Source organism: Gorilla gorilla, chromosome 13, assembly GCF_029281585.2.
Source record: "Gorilla gorilla gorilla isolate KB3781 chromosome 13, NHGRI_mGorGor1-v2.1_pri, whole genome shotgun sequence".
NCBI lineage: Eukaryota > Metazoa > Chordata > Mammalia > Primates > Hominidae > Gorilla > Gorilla gorilla.
The window spans coordinates 123,607,114-123,623,752 of record NC_073237.2 but is presented as its reverse complement, the minus strand read 5'-3'; the positions used below and the strand labels follow the sequence as shown (position 1 = coordinate 123,623,752).

General features: G+C 44.4%; 1 protein-coding gene and 1 long non-coding RNA gene across 3 annotated transcripts in view; one reads left to right on the top strand and one right to left on the bottom strand.

Moving 5' to 3' along the window:
* GARNL3 (GTPase activating Rap/RanGAP domain like 3) overlaps positions 1–16,639 on the bottom strand; it is a 170,291-nt gene that overhangs the window by 148,049 nt on the left and 5,603 nt on the right. The window contains exon 2 of one of the 2 annotated variants that reach the window (XM_019033704.4): positions 2,408–2,578. In XM_019033704.4, coding sequence (XP_018889249.1) covers positions 2,408–2,578 — 171 coding nt within the window. Of the gene's footprint in view, positions 1–230; positions 326–2,407; positions 2,579–16,639 lie in introns of those variants that run through there. The other variant, XM_055351193.2, reaches the window with a different exon arrangement.
* LOC129524699 (uncharacterized) lies at positions 769–3,400 on the top strand. Its single transcript, XR_008668565.2, has 2 exons — positions 769–941; positions 2,410–3,400. It is a non-coding gene; the product is annotated as an uncharacterized lncRNA (long non-coding RNA).

Below are 16,639 nucleotides of genomic sequence, written 5' to 3'. Positions count from 1 at the left end.
ATAGGCGGCCCACAAAACGGTAGTGGTTCTTAAAGACGTATCTTTCCAGGGAACCCAATCTCTGGCTGCCTTGCAATTTGGTTTCAAGTCCGGTCCCTAAGTCTGGGGTCCAGAGCAAGGCCTGACTCCACCCATTTCTACATGCCGCTGGGTGAGATCAGCGGGTGAGGCCACGCAAGTCCAGAATCTGCCGCTGGGTTCCTTCCTAAGGACGGAGGTGTGCACACTACCTGGTCCTACCCGGCAGCAATCGCAGTCCCGCAGCCCGCACCCCCGTGCGCGTGGCAGCTTTGCCATCCCTCCGGCCGCCAATCACCACGGCTCGGTCCCACCCCTAATCGGATTCACCAATAGGGCCGGAAGGCGGCCCCTCGGGGTGCTTCCGCTGTGCTCATAGGCTCTCCAGCCGTCCCGCCCGCCCCTGTTACACGTCACCCGGGCGGTGCACTGTGGGCCTTGCAGTCTGGAAAGGCAGCGGGCCAGCTCCACTGCGGGTACTTTAACTCCTGCCCGGAGCTCCAGCGCTGAGCGTCCTCAGGTTACCTCCAACCCCCCGCCCCGGACACAAATTCCTTCTCCTAATTAGTGATAAAGAGGGAAGATGGGGCTACCCACCCGCCCCACCTTTGGAACTGATGCCCTGGGTTCCCTCCCGTCCTCTGCAGTGCGCTGGGGTCACCGAGGACCCGCGAGACTACCGGGTCCATCTTGCTCAGATAATTCAGTATCGCCTGAAATTTGAAATTCCCATTTCAGATCAAGGAGACATTCAATATCTTATTCACCTGAGAGGCAGTTTCTGGAAGGTGCGGAAGCTCTGAAAAGCCAACAGTGACTCCTGGCTTCGCTAGTTTCCCTTAAGAATCCACCACAGAACTGACCATCACGATTTTATCTAAACGATGTGACCCGTTTACGTTCCAAACTGCATCACTTCTTCAGTGCGTAAGAGCTGTCAATGGTGCCCACTGCTTAAGATGTAAGGTTCAGGCCCCTGAGCTAGGCATATAAGGTGCTTCATAATTATTTTGTATTTACTTATTTGTGGTTACATTTCTTAAAAGCAGCGTTTCTCAACGTCTACCACACGTGAGAATCACCTGGGGAGCTTTGTAAAAATACGAGTTCTTATGTCCCACCCTAGATCTCAGAATTTTGGAGGGGCAGGGCAGACTTCTATGTTTTTAAAGCTACCCTGGGTAATTTTCACGTGCAACCCGGGTTAAGAACTGTTGGTTTACTGCCTATCAACACAGCCTCATGCATGTGAGCCTTTGCTTTGTGGCATCCTTGTTTTAAAGAGGTCTTCTTCCCTCTCTCTTGCCTGATCAATGCTCATCCTACAAGGCCAAGCTCAACTGTTATCCCTTCTCTTCCCTGTCCTCCAGCAGGTGATGGCTTCCTTTAGCACGTTATTCACGCTGCTTCTCCAGCATCACTGGTGTGACCTGGTGATTTGTCTGTCTCCCTGGATAAGTAGGGAGTTCCTTGAGGGCAGACAGTGTCTTCCTTCACCCACTTCAGATCCACTGAGTCAGAATCTCAAGGGGCAGGTCTCAGGCATAAATGATTTTTAAAGTCCCACTGGTGATTCTGATCCATGTCCTTATCTAGGAACTCGCTTCACAAAAGCACTGGGTACAGTAAACAAGCATACAAATATTTGTTGCATTGAATTGATGAAGCATCTCATTTGTTTTGAAGTCAACCGTGTTGTTGCATCTGCCTGCCTTTGATTCCCCCTGGAAAACTAAGTACCCCTCTCTTGTATCATCTTTATTCATTTACTTATTCATTCATCCGAGTATTATCATACACCATAACAAAGGCCTGGGGATTCAGGAGTAAATATAAAAACACAGTTACCACCCTATAGGCCTTAGAGTCTACTGATGTATTAATTCTATTCTAGTTATTATTAAAATTTATTTTGTATTACATTGTAATGTTTTTGCTTCCATATACTATTTATATTCAAAGGTAGGTAAAATGTATTATTCTCTAATATCCCCAGTAGGTTGCTGGCACAGAGAAGGCATTCTGTAAATGTTTATTGAATCAAGGCAGCACATTTCATAGAGCTTATTACAAATTGTTAGTATTTATTTGTGTGATTATTTGAGTAATGGCTATCTGTCCCATGTGCTGCAAGCCCACTGATGACAAGAACTGAATCTATTTTGCTCATAATGTCTGACACAGGACCTGGACGGAGTAGGTGCTCAATGAATATTACTAAATACACAAATAAGAACAGAAATGCAGTCTCCCAACCAAACATCCGCTTCTCTCTCCCTCCCCACTATCCCCCCAGAAGTAAAAAGTATATTCTTCCTAAACATTAAGGGATTTCAAGCTATAGTGAACATAAACCCAAACTGAGATGATGCTTCTTTTACTTACTTACAGGTTGACCTGGGACTCTAGTTCAGGGTCTTTCGTTGGCCATGTCTGAAGGGGCTGGATGCCGAAGGAGAGAGACGACTTTGCTTTCCATAGAATGGTTTGTGCTATCTGACTCCCACAAGGCACCTTCGTTAATGGGTCCATCAGTGGGCCTGGAGGCTGGGCAGCTGTCCTGAAACAGAAGAGTTGGGAAAGGCACTAAGAGACAGAGAAGAACGGCAGGCCAATCCCTGGCCTGCTTTACCCTCCTCCCAAAGGCAGCCCCGCTGGTAAGCAAGGAGGAGGGTGACACTGAAGCACCCTCAAGACCCAGGGGCCCCACCAAGACCGCATATGACCTTACTGCATCAAGGAAGCATTGGGCCATGGAACCATCCAAGTCCTGTTACATCCCTCAGCAATCAGTTAAGTCCGTGGAGTATAAAGTAAAAGGAGGCCCAGTGAGCATTTGAACAATCACAAACTTGTTCAGAGAAAGGCAGTATGAATTTGGTAAGGGAAGCTATGTCTAGAATGCTTCTGGAGAATCACTGGTGGTAGGACTTCATGGCCGTTACTGGGGTAGTCCAGGAGCACTTGGTTTATCTTCTAATTTAAAAATCCAAGAAAAGCCATAAAAAGGGCCTAGACTGGCAACAACACTGGAGACAAGGACTAAAGCCCACAGTTCAAGAGTAATAGCAGATAGTATATATAAGCAGTAAATGCTTGCTGAATTAATAAATGGCTTGTTCATGGGAATAAACTGAGAAATGCATTCCTGAGATATGTCTGCTCCTTTCTCCGATGATGCATCAAGGAAGGTGGAAAAGGCAGTTGTGGGATGATGGGGCTACTTTGTTAGGAAATGCAGGCATCACACCCCTTCTGACTGGAATTATTTTCTGAGCCAATTAGCAGGGCTCTTCACTCACCTCTACATCAACTGACAGACAAACAAGCCAGCAAAATCCAATTACTTGGAAATGGAAAAATAAAAAGCAATTTTATGTAACACTTTGGTCAAAGGGGACTCTTTATAATGTCTTCTTAAGAAACATGTGACATCTCTGGCTGGAGTCGCGAGTGAATTTAAAAAAGAAAGAAAGAAAGAAATACTGAGAAAAGACAAAAGGCCTAATGGCTCAGAAAGGTTTTATGCATGAGAAGGGAGTGCTGTGAGGCTGGAGACCAAGAAAAGCGACTCCACACAAATTGGGGCTTTGGAATCAGATAGGCACTGGCCACTCTGAAGGTTCTATAGTGGTGCCAGTTAGACCCAAGGCTGCAGGCATATTAAAAAACAAACAACAACAACAACAACAACAAACCAGGCCGGGCATAGTGGCTCACGCCTGTAATCCTAGCTATCTGGGAGGCTGAGGCAAAGGAATCACTTGAACCCAGGAGGTAGAGGTTGCAGCGAGCCGAGATTGCACCACTGCACTTCAGCCTGGGTGACAGACTAAGACTGTCTCAAACAAAACAAAACAAAACAAACAAACAAAAAACCTCAAAAAAGTCACTCTAATGACCTGTGCCTAATGCAGGAAGGATTCAAGACTCACATAACCTCCTACCTGTCCCCTTTGTCTTCTCTCTTGTCAGGTCCCTCTGGTATTCCTCTTATAAATGATGATCTGGCTTCCCCCATTGCCTTTCCTGGGCCCAGGAGGCCACATGCTGCATACCTGACCCAGACTTCTAGGTAATCTCACCCTAGGCTGGCTTCAGGCCACTCATCTTGGCAGCAACTAGATAGACATCAAAGGCTCAAGTCACCCACTCATGACAAAGCGCAAGAAACCAGGGTTCTGTTATCAGTTGTTCTTTACCCAAAGGAGCCCCGAGTCTTCTAAAACCCAGTGTCACTAGAGTTTACGGCTACCTTAGTGATACACCAACAAATAAATAACAAATCAGGGCTTCAGGATGAGAGACATTTTCTTTTTTTTTTCTTTTGAACCTCCCAGATTTATTTTAATTACAAAGATAATACTTGTATGCAAAAGATTTATTAAGCAGTGCTCTCAAAAGATACCGATAAGGGAGTGGAGGAAGCAGGACAGGGAACAAGAAGAAACCCAGTGAGACTTAAGTTTCAGGCAGAGCCCTGCGGAGGAGCAGCTTCCATGTGACTGACGCTGAGCTGTCCGACTGGGTAGCCACTAGCCACTAGCCACTACTGTGCAACTGAAATGGGGACATCCCAAGTGAAGTGTGTTACACACTGGGTTTTGAAGACTTAGTACAAATAAAAATGAATTCAAAACATCTCATTAATAATTTTTCCTCTGATTACATGTTGAATGATATAAATACACTGTTAGAATGATTTTAATTAAAAAATTTTTTTTTGAGACAGGGTCTCACTCTGCCACCCAGGATGGAGTGCAGTGGCACAATCATAACTCACTATAGCTTTGACTTCCCAGGCTCAGGAGATACTCCTGCCTCAACCTCCTGAGTAGCTGGGACCACAGGTGTGCACCATCACACCTGGCTAATTTTTTAAAACATTATTTGTATAGACATGGGTCTCCCTATGTTGCCCACAGTGGTCTGAAACTCCTCAGCTCAAGTCATCCTCCCACCTCGACTTCCCAAAGTGTTGGGATTACAAGCATGAGTGCCATGCCTAGCCCCTTATTAAAATGAATTTTAATGTGGCTACTAGAAAATGTAAAGTCACATTTGTAGCTTGCTTTATATTTTGGACACTGCTGCTCAAGGTAACTGACATCTCAGAGTTGTCCCCACCTGAGACAAGGAGCGAGGCTTCCATTTCCTGCAGCCTCAGTCACTGGCTGAGGGCCACAGGGTGGGAGTGAGGATGGGGTGATGTAAAGGCCCAAGTGAATCCTTCAAGCTGTCTACACACGTGGGGTGCAAGGGTGCAAAGGCAGTTCACCTGCGAGTCACCATTGTGAGGTCTGGCAGTGCATGGCACTCAGGATGGGAAAAAGAGCACAGAAACGGTAAAGGGACCTGAGGGCACCTAAGGGGACTGGCTGACGGTGTCCATGACACCCCCCACCCCACTCCCTTTCCTCTTCAGTAGCTCCCTACCACTTCAGTAGTTTGGCTTCCTACCATTCTTTTCTCTATCTGCAAACCTTTATGCAATATATATGCTTGGACTATACAATGTTCTGTGACTTGCTTTTCTTTCTAAACTAGAGGTCTTACACATCTTTCTACATCAGTAAATATACATGCATCCTTAATTTGGAATATTACAGAATACATTGTTTACATTCTTTTTAGCTTTTTAATCTTTAAATACTAAGATGATTTAATTATCTTACCATGTTCTTTTCTAGCCCTTTAATCTTTAAGATTTTATTAAAAATTTAAAAGGCTAGCCTTTTTAAACCTTTTCTCTCATTTAATTTTATCTTTTTGCCATCGTTACTCTTAGAGTTCTTTTTTTGCACTTTCATCTAATTCTCTGACTTCTAAAACTGTTCAGATTTTGTCTCATCACTGTTAATTTTAATCCATTTACTCATTTCTTTTATCTTTTCTAGTCCTAACTTTCTAATTTTAAAAAATATGTTCCTCTAAACCTTCTGACATATTTTACCTTTATCTTCTCACTATTTAAAATATATAGCAGTTGAAGAACTTCTTGGAAAGAAGTGGAGTAAGTACTCATTTGCATAATAACTCCTTGGCACTCTAGGAAAAAAGCAAAAAATAGCTCAATATATAAAGACAACTTATTGAAACAAGAGAGTGGCCAAGCTCCATGCTAGAACTCTGAGATCTACTACATATGATTAAGTGTAGACAAACTGAAAGAGATCATTGAGAGTCTGTACATCTCCCGTAATGCGAGGGAAATGACCTGGCGTGTCCTGAAGGCCTGGCCAGGCTTGATTTGGAGGGGTGAGGACTGGCAGCAAGGGTGGGACTGGGCAGAGGGCTTCGTCTTTGTTTTTTTCACTGTCCCAGCTTTCTAATGAGAAAGGGTGACCTTCTGAGGACAGGCTGAAGAAGAGAGGGATAAGTATGTCTTAGGAGCCACTTAGATCTCTTGAAAGATATCAACCAAAAGTACATGTGAACCTGCCCAAAGAAAGACTACAAGTCAGGGGAAATCACACTGACCCACAGAGGGTCTTGCCTTGAAGTGGGGGTGAAGGCTGGAAATTCAAGGGAAGCCCTGCCAGGGGGGTCAGATACAGCACAGGAACAGGGAATTGGGTGGACTGATGGGAAAATGTGGGACTGGTAAGAAGAGATGGCACATTCCTACTGCTTCTGTACCCTCCCCACTTCCTGAGGCCAGACCTCAAGCTCAGGTTCTAAAAGAGAAGACCCAACCATTGCTCAGATAGAGCAGGAGGGAGTCTAGGTGGTTCCACCCACATTATTAGTGGGTACACGACCCAGGAGAGCTGCTTCTAGTCAAAGATGAACATGCAAGACTACCGAGCACAGGACCTATGAGAAACGCAGCACCGGACAGATGAGGAGTACAGATCAGGAGGTTTCCACAGGGAGCAGATGAAAGATAAGACACCAAGAGAACAAAGCTTCTCTCAAAACGTCCAATACTGCAATAGGCAGATTTCACAAGGCTCTAGGATAAATATCCCAGAATAAGGTAGGAGAAAGGATGATTCAGTGTGGAAGTGCTTTCTGGGGGCAGTGGACCTGTAGGAGAGGACATGGGGGTATTGCTGAGCAGTTCTCCTATGGAAAGTGTTTTTGTATGTATGTGGTTTCCTATTTGACAGAAGACAGCCCTGAGAAGCACACAGTTTACAGTTTTCCCCTCCTGTGTTGTGACTCCCAAGCCCTAGGTGTGCCTTGAGTCTTAGTATTGTGAGTCCAAAGAGATGGAGGTAGAGAGAAACGTAGCCTACTTCACAGTTAGGCCTCTCCTCAAGGCCACAAGGAAGTAACAGCAGTCCAGAGAACTTGTCTGGGAGCTCGACTGGGCCTCTCTAGCTGTGGTAGCCACAGCCAGGCCTGATGAGGCCTAATTAAGAAGTCTCAAAGAGACCATACTTCGGAAGGCCAAGGTGGGCGGATCACGAGGTCAGGAGTTCGAGACCAGCCTGGCCAACATGGTGAAACCCCGTCTCTACTAAAGACAACAAAAAAATTAGCCAGGCATGGTGGCATGCTCCTGTAATCCCAGCTACTCAGGAGGCTAAGGCAGGAGAGTCGCTTCCTGGGAGACAGAGGTTGCAGTGAGCTGAGATCACACCGTTGCACTCTAGCTTGGGTGACAGGGTGAGACTCTGTCCTCGAAAAAAAAAAAAAAAAAAAGGCCGGGTGCGGTGGCTCACGCCTGTAATCCCAGCACCTTGGGAAGCCGAGGTGGGTGGATCACCTGAGGTCAAGAGTTCAAGACCAGCCTGACCAACATGGAGAAACTCTGTCTCTACTAAAAATACAAAATTAGCCGGGGTGGTGGCACATGGCTGTAATCCCAGCTACTCGGGAGGCTGAGGCAGGAGAATCGCTTGAACCCGGGAGACGGAGTTTGCGGTGAGCCAAGATCGCGCCATTGCACTCCAGCCTGGGCAACAAGAGCGAAATTCTGTCTCAAAAAAAAAAAAAAAAGACCATGGAAGAACACAAGTGTGCCCAGAAGTCATCTCAAATGTTAGTAGGGAGACCCCTGAATGCAGCACGACAGCAAAAAGGACAAGATCTCAGTTTTGGCTCCTTCAACTTGGCAGCCACTTCACCACCCTGATCACTGACCTTCAGCCATATCCCACAGGGAACATGGGAAGCTTCAGGGAGCTACACCCACTCACTTGCACCCTTAATCTTGCACACTCCTTGTTCTGATTGTTCACTGAAAACTACCTGGACCCAGGCATAAATCATCATTCTTGCAGGTCTTCAAACCAATATCAGCTTTTGAGGTTGGAGTGATGCAGCCACCAAGTGAGCAGCAACCCCCGCAGAGCTGGCGCAGTGGGAGGCTACAGTGAGCAGCCGGCTGTCAGTGGATGAATCAGGAGTGGACACCAGATTCCCTGTCACCAAATCTAAACTGGCCCCCTCCCATGCACACTCCTTATATGCTATCACCTCCTACTCCATAGCCCTCATCACTGTTGGAAGTCATCCTAGTTACGCATTTGTTTATTGGGACATGGTCTATCTCCCTCCACTAGAATGTCCATGAGGGGGCAGGAACCTCATCTGTTTTGTTCATGGTGTATCCCAAGCACTTAGCACATAGCGGTCTCCACAAATAGCTGCTGAATGAATACATGACTATGTGAATGCCAAAAGCATTAGAAAGGTATTCGTCTGGCGTAGGGAGAACATGTCAGGTTGATCTGGCCTTTCTTGAATGAGGTCACTGCTGGCTTTAGTCAGGCGGATGGGAAACCTGCTCCACTGCTTTACCAGTCTCTGATAGGCAGCTGCTTTGTGAGGACTGTGACAAGTGCACAGGAGCAAAGACAATCCATCTGCAAAACATCAACCCGGGCTTGATCTATGGAACTGACACTGGGGAATACTTAGTGGCTGGCAGTGCTTCTAGAGACACTTTTTTCTCTGGTCATAAAATGCAAGACAGATATTTATGTCCTTACTTCCATTTGTGCTGAAACTATGCAATCGCTGATACTTATGGTTGGAAAGTCTACCTCAAGCACCCAACTGAGGCTGGACTGCCCATTTTTACCTCTTCACCCAATAAGGTGGTTCCCACATGGGCATGCCAGCTATGCAACAGCACACCCATGTACAGGGAACCTTTGGCTACTGTGTGACCAACTTTCCATCAATATGTCTCATTTATTTTTGTTATGATTGGAGAAAAATACTGTCTGTGGCAGATACTGTGGAATGACTTGCTCAATACCCACTTCAGTCCCCTTCCACTGTGCAAAAGTTGGAAAGCTAAAACTTAAATGTTCTCAACTCCTTTGCAGTAGAGTTCTGGACGTGATTTAGATTCCATAAGTCAGATGCACTCATAAAAGACTCTGACTTGGAACTGAGTCAGTGGTGCAAAAGAGAGGATATAAGCATTGTTCTGGTTTTACAGACAGTGACAAGAGTATCATGGTTCTAGAGTCAGCAGCTTCTTGATTCTCCAGCTTTCTGAAGTAGCAGTGGTGGCTCTGGGGATCCAGGCAGAGTCGGCAGCATGGGTCTGTAGTTAGTCAAGGTGCCAGGAGCTCCTTGCTTCTTGATTGATCAGCTTCTTGACATGATGCGGCAGCTTTCCTTTCCTGAAGACAGCAGAGCAGAGTGGTCCTGGGAGCTCAGACAGCAGTCGGCTCTCCAGCCCTTCCAACAAACTTGTACACACTTAATTCCCTGGATCAGTACAACATCCCTTACTGCTTATATTGGGTAGAGTGGATTCTGTTGTCTGCAACAGATTACTAACTGATACGCCTTTTTTAGTGTCTGTCAGATTGGATTGTGAGCTTAACAGTTTAAATGACCATGTGCAGAGCGTAGAGTAGGGCACAAATTTCTTCTTCTGGCAGGAGTAATGGATAACCTCCAGTGGGCAACAAAAAGAGACTGCATATTTTTACTGGAATACATAGGAATGTTGTCTTTTAGAATAAAAGAGAGCCTGCTCAAAGCACTAGGAATTTCTGCTCAAGCAGCAAAGAAATGTCGAGGAGCAACCAAAAGAATAGCACACTAGGGTCGTGTGGAGGCTCACACCTGTAATCCCAGCACTTTGAGAGGCCGAAGCAGGGGGAACTGAGGCCAGGAGTTCAAAACCAGCAAGGGCAACATAGTGAGACCTTGTCTACAAAAAGTTTAGTCCTAGTTACTCAGGAGGCTGAGGTGGGAGGATCAGGTGAGAGGATCACTTGAGCCCAGAAGTTCGAAGTTACAGTGAGCTATGATCACACCACTGTGCTCCGGACTGTCTGGTCTAGAGACCCTATTTCTAACAGCACACTAATTGAGAATACTTCTGAGGTCACTGTTACACTGGAGTGTGATTGTGCTATCACTGGTGCTGACCTGCTCAGCATTGTTTTGAGTCTTTTCAAGTTTGTTACCAAAAATTATATTCAAAAGTGTGCAGAAAACATAAAATAGTTGAGAAATACTAGTCCAACTTATAGATGCTTTGACATTTCCGATAATAACATTTTTTACTGCTCCTTACAGTAAGCCATCCTAGCTTGGGGCAGAACTAACTGTAGGAATGTACTTTCAGGTACTGAGTCCAACCAGTTTTAATATACCTCATACCCACTGTGATTTCAGGTCTAGCCAAGGGCCATATGCCGAGTGAGCCTAATTTCTTTGTAAATGAAACCCTGTCAACTGTGGTAAGGCAGCTGTCATATCCTCCATGAATTTTCTTTTTCATGTAAAACACTACTCTCCCATATTGATTTTTTCCCTTTTTGGATCACTTCCATCAGATATAAACATCTTTATAAAACAAGAGCTAAAAAACCCAAACAAAAACATACAAACAAAAACAAATTTTCAACTCACATTCCCTCCACCTGTGCAAAGAGTTGACTGTAGTCGTTGTTTCCAATCATCTCCTCTCATTATCTCTTGAAGCCAGTCCAGTGAGATTTTCACCCTCACTGTTCCAAAGAAACAGTTTTGTCAAAGGCCACCAATGGACCAATAATGCTAAACCCAGTGGTCAACTCTTAGTTCTTCATTTTGTTTGACCTATCAACATATGACACAGAAAATCATTCCCTCTTTGTTTTTTTAAAAAAACAAAAAAACAAAAAAACTATATGAATCTTATTTCCCCCAAATAAAAAATGTCAATCACATTATGTATCCATGACACAATGATTTCACATTCAAGTCTCAAGTCTACATTTCACTTGGGATTTATATGAACAATTAATCAAAGTCTACCAAATCACAGGTTACCTTTCCAACTAATAAAGTTTCTGTAGTGATTCTCTTTCCTAACATCTCCTGATATCCCTTTATTCCACAAAATTTTTATGTTTCCCTATTTCACCGTGATTCACAGTTACATTAAATAACAAAGCTAAACAAAACAAAAACCTTGGTGCATTCTTTCAAACGTTTCCTACCTGAGGATCCATATCTGCGCTGTCCTAAGGCAGCCACCAACCACAGGTGGCTACTCAGCACTTAAAATGTGGCTAGCCTGAAGTGAGATGTGCTATAAGTGTAAAATGCATACTAGATTTTGAAGACAGTATGGGAAAAAAGGAAACTTTCTCAATAATTTGGCCACTAGAATTTTTAAATTACATATGCAATTCTGTACCCTGGCTATCGCCAGAAGCTGCTTATTTCTCTTCACTTAACACATATGTATATGCTAGGTATCTTTCCAAGCAGAAATATAAATTCTAACAGATTATTCATATTGACATACTTCTGATGGACTTAAAAAAAAAACTTTTATAAGTGCTATGATCTAATGTCTGTGTCTCTCCAAAATTCATATGTTGAAACTTAATCCCCAACGTGGTAGTATTAAGAGGTGGGGCCTTTGGGAGGCGATTAGGACACGAGGGCTCAGCTCTCATGAATATGTCCTTTTGTGTCTGTATAACAGAATCCCAAGAGAGCTTATTCACCTTTTCTACCACATGAGGACACAAAAGGTGCTGTAGCAGGCCCTCACCAGACACCAAATCTGCTGGTACCTGGATCTTGGACTTTACAGCCTCCAGAAGTGTGAACAATAAATTTCTGTTTATAAATTACTCAGTCGAAAGGATTTTGTTTTAGCAGCCCAAATGGACTAGGGCAACAAGCAATCCTACAGTGAATGGCCTTCTTCGTAAATCTCTTTGGTCAGTCACACCTCATTGCTAACTCATACTTGCTTACTGTCCTCTAAGATCCTAGTTCTAGAGACAACTAGATGTGGGGTTTCTATTTTCCCACATCTCTACACTCTCTGCCTCTGTATATCTCTGCATGCTGCTGTAGAACTTCTCCTCCTGGCCGGGCGCGGTGGCTCACGCCTGTAATCCCAGCACTTTGGGAGGCCGAGGCGGGCGGATCACGAGGTCAGGAGATCGAGACCATCCTGGCTAACACGGTGAAACCCCGTCTCTACTAAAAATACAAAAAATTAGCCGGGCGTGGTAGTGGGCGCCTGTAGTCCCAGCTACTCGGGAGGCTGAGGCACGAGAATGGCGTGAACCCGGGAGGTGGAGCTTGCAGTGAGCCGAGATCGCGCCACTGCACTCCAGCCTGGGCGACAAAGCAAGACTCCGTCTCAAAAAAAAAAAAAAAAAAAAAAAAAAAGAACTTCTCCTCCCAGGAAAACCAGCCATGAGTCTCACTGTAAAGGACAAATCTTTTATAATTTTCCTACAGCACTGTTTGTCAGACTTCATCTCTCTTAAGATCTTTAACTCTGGAAACCAGACAACCAAGCATAATCTCTCATATTAACCTTCTAAAGCAAAACTAATTTGAGTATTGTCTTCCTCCAAGAAAGGAAGCTGGTTTGCATTAATTTAAAATCTTAGTGAATAATAAAAGTTGTTTTTTCTCTGCTCTTAGGAGAACAGACATAATATGAAAATTAATTTTCTTCTGCTGGCCCTAAGAGCCCATTATGTCAGCCCAATACAAGACAGCTTTTAATAGTCTTTCCCAAGAAGACTGCTGTTTTTCCAAAAGAAAACTGACAGCAGCAGATTTATTTGTGATTAAATACTTAAGGGCCTGATACAAACAAAAAAAGTAATAACGGAACACAGAGGAATGAAGACTGTGAAAAAAGCTCACATTAAAATATCTGTTCACAAAACTACCTGAGAAAAAGAAAGTCTGGAAAACTACAAGAAAAACAAACTCTAAGAGTCCCAAGAAACACAAGGAAGAAGAAAAGGAGGCACCCCGACGCATAATGGATAACTGCTCTTTTCTGAACTTATCTTGGCCTGGAAAGCAACATTCAGGAACAAGAAAGCATTTGTCTTGGCATCGAATTTGTTCTCACAAGGCGTGGGTTCTATGCATTACTAATAAGGAAACCACCATGCACAGAGCAATATTTGGGAAAGTAGAAAATATGTTTTCCATTTGTAATTCAAAATCTTCTGTCTATGGTAGGGCTCTGCACCCACAGTGGCTAAACTTAGCAAGCATAATTTAACCACTTAACTAAGGCAGGCTTTTACAACAAAAACTAAAAAAAAATACAGAAACCCCAATTCTGTGACCCTGGGTGGCATCTGGGTATTCATACTTTGGAAAAGCATCCCAGATATAATGACTTTTTTTTCTACCAACCCATTATCAATTCCCTTCTTCTGGTAATAGCACTGTGGTTTTCCTTTGAGAAATCACTACTTCTTGGTCTCTGTGAATGGAAGATTTCAGCACGTGACCAGGCCCAGCCAATCAGCATGTTTCACCCCCTTCTAGCCAAAGCAATTGGTTCAAGGATGACCATGGAACCCAAGAGAGCCAATGAATGTCAACTCAGGGACATATGCTAGAATTATTATTGTTATTTTAAGAGACAGGGTTTCACTTTGTCACCCAGGCTGGAGTGCAGTGGCATGATCCTGGCTCACTGTAGCCTCAAGCTCCTACTCTAGTGATCCTCTCGTCTCAGCCCCCTGAGTAGCTGGGACTACAGGCATGCAATACCATGCCCAACTAATTTTTATTTTTTATTTTCTTTTGAGACAAGGTCTTGCTCTGTCACCCAGGCTGGAGTGCAGTGGTATAATCATGACTCACTGAAACCTTGACCTCCTGGACTCAAAAATTTTGGGATTACAGGCACAAGCCACCATGCCAAGTCATATGCTAGAATTATTGAGAAAGCAGTCCTATATTTCTGCTGGGATCCTACATTGAAATTAAGTCTGGAGTAGTTAACTTTCTTTGCCTCGAAGAGGAAAGGCCTTGAGCATAAAGTCAACCCAGAAGATGAAGACTACTAATGTCATTATTCAAGCACCTGGAGCCATCTTTTCCCAACACTTGGTCTACCCCAGCATTTTGCAATTGCAGGAACCAATAACTCTCCTTTGCTTGTCATTCATAGATTTTGACAATATTAAGAAAAAATTTAACTACTGGTAAGGCACTGATATCAGCCAATCAGGAAAGATGCTAATGCAGGCTGGGCATGGTGCCTCAAGCCTGTAATCCTAGTGCCTTGAGAGGCTAAGGTGGAAGGATCACTTGAGCCTAGGAGTTCAAGGCCAGCCTGGGCAACACAGGAAGACCTCATCTCTACACAAAAATTTAAAAATTAGCCAGGAGTAGTTGTGCATACCTGTAGTCCTAGCTACTCAGGAGGCTGAGGCAGGAGGATCATTGAGCCCGGGAGTTCAAGGCTGCAGTGGGCTATGATCATGCCACTGTACTCCAGCCTGGGCAACAGAGTGAGACTCTGTCTTTTAAAAAGACAAAAAGAAGGGATGTTGATGAGTTACTACTCCTGCTTCAGTAGCTGAAGGAGAAGGGTTCAATGGTGATTACAAGTGGGTAAGAGCCACCTGACAATTAAGGCTACACCTGGAATCAGCCTACGAACATTGGTACTCCAAGTGGCCATGAGAGCATCATGAGTGATGGGTGGCAAGAATAATGAGGCAAGCTTTGACTTCACTCTCAGGGAAAGCTAATGCAGCTGCTCAATATTAAAAAGGCTTGCTTTATGAAGTGGTGGGCTCCTGGACCTTAGATGTAAGAAACAGAAGCCAAATGATCAACTACAAAGGTTGTTGCAGGAAAGATTCTGGTATTACTCAGAGGGCTGGTTTTTGAAGTACTGTATGTCCCTGAGCCAGCAGTATGGCATTATTTATGAGCGTGTTAAAAACACAGATTCATAGAACCCACTGATGACCTTGTGAATCAGAATCTCTGGGGGTGGGGCTCAGGCAACTGTGTTTTTTGGTTTTGTTTTTTTTTTTTTTGAGACGGAGTCTGGCTCTGTCTCCCAGGCTGGAGTGCAGTGGCGCAATCTCAGCTCACTGCAAGCTCCGCCTCCCGGGTTCACGCCATTCTCCTGCCTCAGCCTCCCGAGTAGCTGGGACTACAGGCGCCCGCCACTACGCCCGGTTAATTTTTTGTATTTTTAGTAGAGACGGGGTTTCACCATGTTAGCCAGGATGGTCTCGATCTCCTGACCTCGTGATCCGCCCGCCTCGGCCTCCCAAAGTGCTGGGATTACAGGCGTGAGCCACCGCGCCCGGCCGGCAACTGTGTTTTAAGAAGCCCTCCTCCTATCTATGCTCTGTTTGAGAACTGTATTAGCAATCTGACTCAGTTTCGTCAGCCCCATTCCACAGATTCCGACTAAGTAGATTTGGGGTGAGGCTTGAGAATCTGATTTCTAACAAGTTCTTAGGGAATGCAGATGCTGCTGGTCCAGGGACCACACTTTGAGAAGCAATGTCTGAGCAGTTGACCTAGGTGATGTCTAAAGTTCCATTCAAAGTTGAGATTATTTGATCTTCAGGATTTACCTCACAAATTCAATCCTACTAATATATAACCCTGTTAATGTGGTAGCTCATATGTGGTTTGGCCTCTATGAAATATTGCAGCCAAAATGACACAGCTCAGCAATAGAAAATAATTTAAAATAACTCTGGTTCATCAATTTCTTGATCACCACAAAGGGACAAAAGACAACAGATATATGTCTTAAAATATCGTTTGCCTGGCCGGGCGCAGTGGCTGACGCCTGTAATCCCAACACGTTGGGAGGCCGAGGCGGGCGGATCATGAGGTCAGGAGATCTAGACCATCCTGGCTAATACAGTGAAACCCTGTCTCTACTAAAAATAGAAAAAAAAAAAAAAACAACCAAAAAAATTAGCTGGGCGTGGTGGTGGGCGCCTGTAGTCCCAGCTACTAGGGAAGCTGAGGCAGGAGAATGGCATGAACCCAGAAGGCGGAGCTTGCAGTGAGCCGAGATAGCGCCACTGCACTCCAGCCTGGGTGACAAAGCTAGACTCTGTCTCAAAAAAAAAAAAAAAATATATATATATATATATATGTGTATATATACATATATGTATATATACACATATATACACATATATACACATATATATATGTGTGTATATATATATCGTTTGCCTGTATTAGCTTCCCTCATACAAAGTAGGTTTTCCTATATGTTTCACCTCTAAACACCCCTAAAAGTTTTGTTCAGCCAATCCTAACCATTTCCCTAGGTACCTATTGTCCTTTTCCTCACCTCCTCTCTTCCTAAATCGGCAGCTCAAAAATGCAACAAAGCAAAGCAGAACCTTATTCTGAGGGCAGGGGAGGAGGAAAAACTGAA